This window comes from Cibotium barometz, chromosome 40 (assembly GCF_041138505.1).
Source record: "Cibotium barometz isolate CiBa-2024 chromosome 40, ASM4113850v1, whole genome shotgun sequence".
In the NCBI taxonomy this organism is placed as follows: domain Eukaryota; kingdom Viridiplantae; phylum Streptophyta; class Polypodiopsida; order Cyatheales; family Cibotiaceae; genus Cibotium; species Cibotium barometz.
Window position 1 is genome coordinate 27,113,477 of NC_141085.1, and position 2,740 is coordinate 27,116,216.

Below are 2,740 nucleotides of genomic sequence, written 5' to 3' on the forward strand. Positions count from 1 at the left end.
CGGATTAATGGCCTCGTTTTTTCGCCTGGCCTAATTTTTTTCCGCGAACGGTTGAGATCAAGCCCGATAGCCACGTCGGAGCGAACCCACACCCCCTTTTTGTAGCCCACATGCCATGCAGCAAGGCCTACATGCCACGTCGTATTAATGGCCTCGTTTTTTTGCGCTGGCCTAGTTTTTTTCACAAACGGCCAAGATCAAGCCCGATAGCCACGTCAGAGCAAACCCGCGCCCCTTTTTGCTGCCGACATCCCACGCGGCAAGGCTTGCATGCTATGTCGGATTAATGGCCTAGTTTTTTTCGCGAATGGCCGCCGATAATCACACCCCACCGTGGATCCCTTGTCCCTCACTTATTAAAGGCATCCCCCGCCCCGCTCCCACCGCCACTAGAAAGTGCCTCTTACCCACACGCAAGCACATGCGCACGTGCGTACACACGTGATCAAGCCATAAAATTATAAATTTATAATTTTAGAAAAATAGAAAATGACACGTTAGGTTCGGGAACTAGGGTTGGAAAGGAGATTTGTACAAAGGAGGTCTCCTACTTCAATTTATTTTCTTCTGAGCCTCGGCGCGGGAGAGCGTAAAGATGCAGATCTTCGTTAAGACTCTCACCGGCAAGACCATCACGCTCGAGGTCGAGAGCAGCGATACCATCGACAATGTCAAGACCAAGATCCAGGACAAAGAAGGTGCCCCTTTCCACGCTTCCATGCTTTTCTCTGTCTGTTCTGTCTCTGCCTCAGAGTACAAATTGCTTTGAGCACGTTTCTCTGCTGTAAATTGCGTTTTCCTGCTTGTGGTGTGGTTTTTGTCGCTGTTTCGTCGGTTAGATTCAAAAATTCTGCGCAGTGTAGCTGTCTGTGGAAGAAGTAGGCGCTGAAGATCTTAGGTTTAATTCTGGATTACACTCGACAAGAGCTTTAGGATTTCATCTATCCATCCCCGCTCGCCTGGAGGGATTCTGATACCATTTGACAAGTACTGGGTTTGCGACCAACTGTGCAAGAGGACAGGAGTTTTCCCGATAGATGTAAAGAAGTTAGGGTTTCACTGCTACATCTGATGTTATGTGGAAGCTGGTACAACTGGGCCTTTTTTATCTTCATTGCATGTTTTGAGATTTTAGTGTTCAGTGGTGGAAGACCCTTAAGGTTTTAGTGACAGTTTTTGTTTGAGCTGCCTGTTTTAGTCTGTGCATGCCATCGAGGTTTTACCTAATACCATTTGAGTGGAAGATGTAGGGTTTGTGACAGGGCATACATATGCCTTGGTGATTGAATGTGTCAAGAACTAGGCTTTCATCTTATCAATGTGGAAGCAATTAGGATTTTACTGCTACATGTGATATTGTGTGGATGGTTCTGTTTTTTTTTAAAGATTCTTAACAGCATTTTTTAGGATTCAGTATGCATTGGTGGAAAACTCCGAGGTTACAGTGAAGTGTTTGTTCGAGTTGCCTGTTTTCCTTTGTGTCAAGTTCTCTCTGCCAAGCTAGTGTAAATCTAATTGATTGCTTTTTGCCCAGGAATTCCTCCTGATCAGCAACGCCTGATCTTTGCTGGCAAGCAGCTGGAAGATGGGCGCACCTTGGCAGATTACAACATTCAAAAAGGTCTGAAACCTACCTATTTCAAATGTATGTATGCTTGACTGCATTCTCTGATGGTGTAAGTGTGCATGTTTGCAGAGTCTACTTTACATTTGGTTTTGAGGTTGCGCGGTGGCATCATTGAGCCGTCACTGATGGCATTGGCAAGGAAGTACAACCAGGAAAAGATGATTTGCCGCAAGTAAGTTATTCCATGAGGCTTCCTCCTCTCTGTGAAGGTGTGAGTTATGATTCTAACCTAGCTCGTAGGCTGTTTTGATTTTTTACCCCTTTTCAAATTGCAGGTGCTATGCACGTCTGCATCCCCGAGCTGTGAATTGCAGGAAGAAGAAGTGTGGACATAGCAATCAGGTATGCAGGCTTTCATTATCCATGTTGACTCTTTTAACCCCTATTTTAGTGGTCTGGATTTTATTCTGATCACAATGTGCTCCTGCAGCTTCGACCCAAGAAGAAGATCAAGTAGATGCTGACCATGGGTTGCCATTCGTTGGAGTCCTTGGCTTTTCGCTTTACTTAGGGATTTCTGTGTACTGTAGGGTAGTTCAGGTAGCCTAATGGTGAGGCCTCTGCTATTTTGGATGATGTTTTTAAGAACAGAAATTTTGTGCTACTTTTTATTGGTGAATTGATAATCACGACGTGTGCATGTGTTCCAAATCTCGCAAACAATACAATGTGATAATACCTTGTTGTGGCAGGGGCCATGATGCATGTAGAGAGTGATAAAGAGTAAAGAAGACTAGACCTGTATGGTTAAAGAACTTAAATTACACGGGCAATGCTTAATGGGTTGATCAAGTGCCCTTCGTGTTTGTCTTGTTCTTGCACAAGTGTACCTCCATGTTGTGAAATTCAGTAATCCACCCCCCCCACCCCCCCCCCAAAAAAAGCAGGGCTATTCCCTCTCTCTAGATCAATAGTCTCTCCATCGGTTGGTCTCTCTAGAACAATAAAGTCGACGTTAAGCGGCTCTCTCTCCCGGCGGTGTGTGTAAAAGAGGACACTCACTACCTTTCTGCCACCGGCGGTGTGTGTAAAAGAGGACACTCACTACCTTTCTGCCACCCATTGTGGGGTAGAAATGGCTAGTGGGATTGCCCTTGCAATAAAGTCGACTAG

At 45.4% G+C, this 2,740-nt stretch overlaps 1 protein-coding gene across 1 annotated transcript; it reads left to right on the forward strand.

Moving 5' to 3' along the window:
- The first annotated feature begins 541 nt into the window (after positions 1–541).
- On the forward strand, positions 542–2,278 carry LOC147615367 (ubiquitin-ribosomal protein eL40 fusion protein). The gene is made up of 5 exons (XM_086779458.1): positions 542–698; positions 1,535–1,621; positions 1,697–1,799; positions 1,903–1,969; positions 2,058–2,278. Exons 1-5 carry the CDS (start codon positions 596–598, stop codon positions 2,082–2,084), a joined length of 387 nt encoding a protein of 128 aa, XP_086635584.1. The 5' UTR covers positions 542–595; the 3' UTR covers positions 2,085–2,278.
- Positions 2,279–2,740: the final 462 nt, after the last annotated feature.

Bases quoted from the DNA above. Each gene is read 5' to 3' on its own strand.
- LOC147615367 (XM_086779458.1), top strand. From the start codon at position 596: ATGCAGATCTTCGTTAAGACTCTCACCGGCAAGACCATCACGCTCGAG. The intron at 699-1,534 runs GTGCCCCTTTCC...CTTTTTGCCCAG, and splicing joins CAAGATCCAGGACAAAGAAG to GAATTCCTCCTGATCAGCAA. The intron at 1,622-1,696 runs GTCTGAAACCTA...GCATGTTTGCAG, and splicing joins AGATTACAACATTCAAAAAG to AGTCTACTTTACATTTGGTT.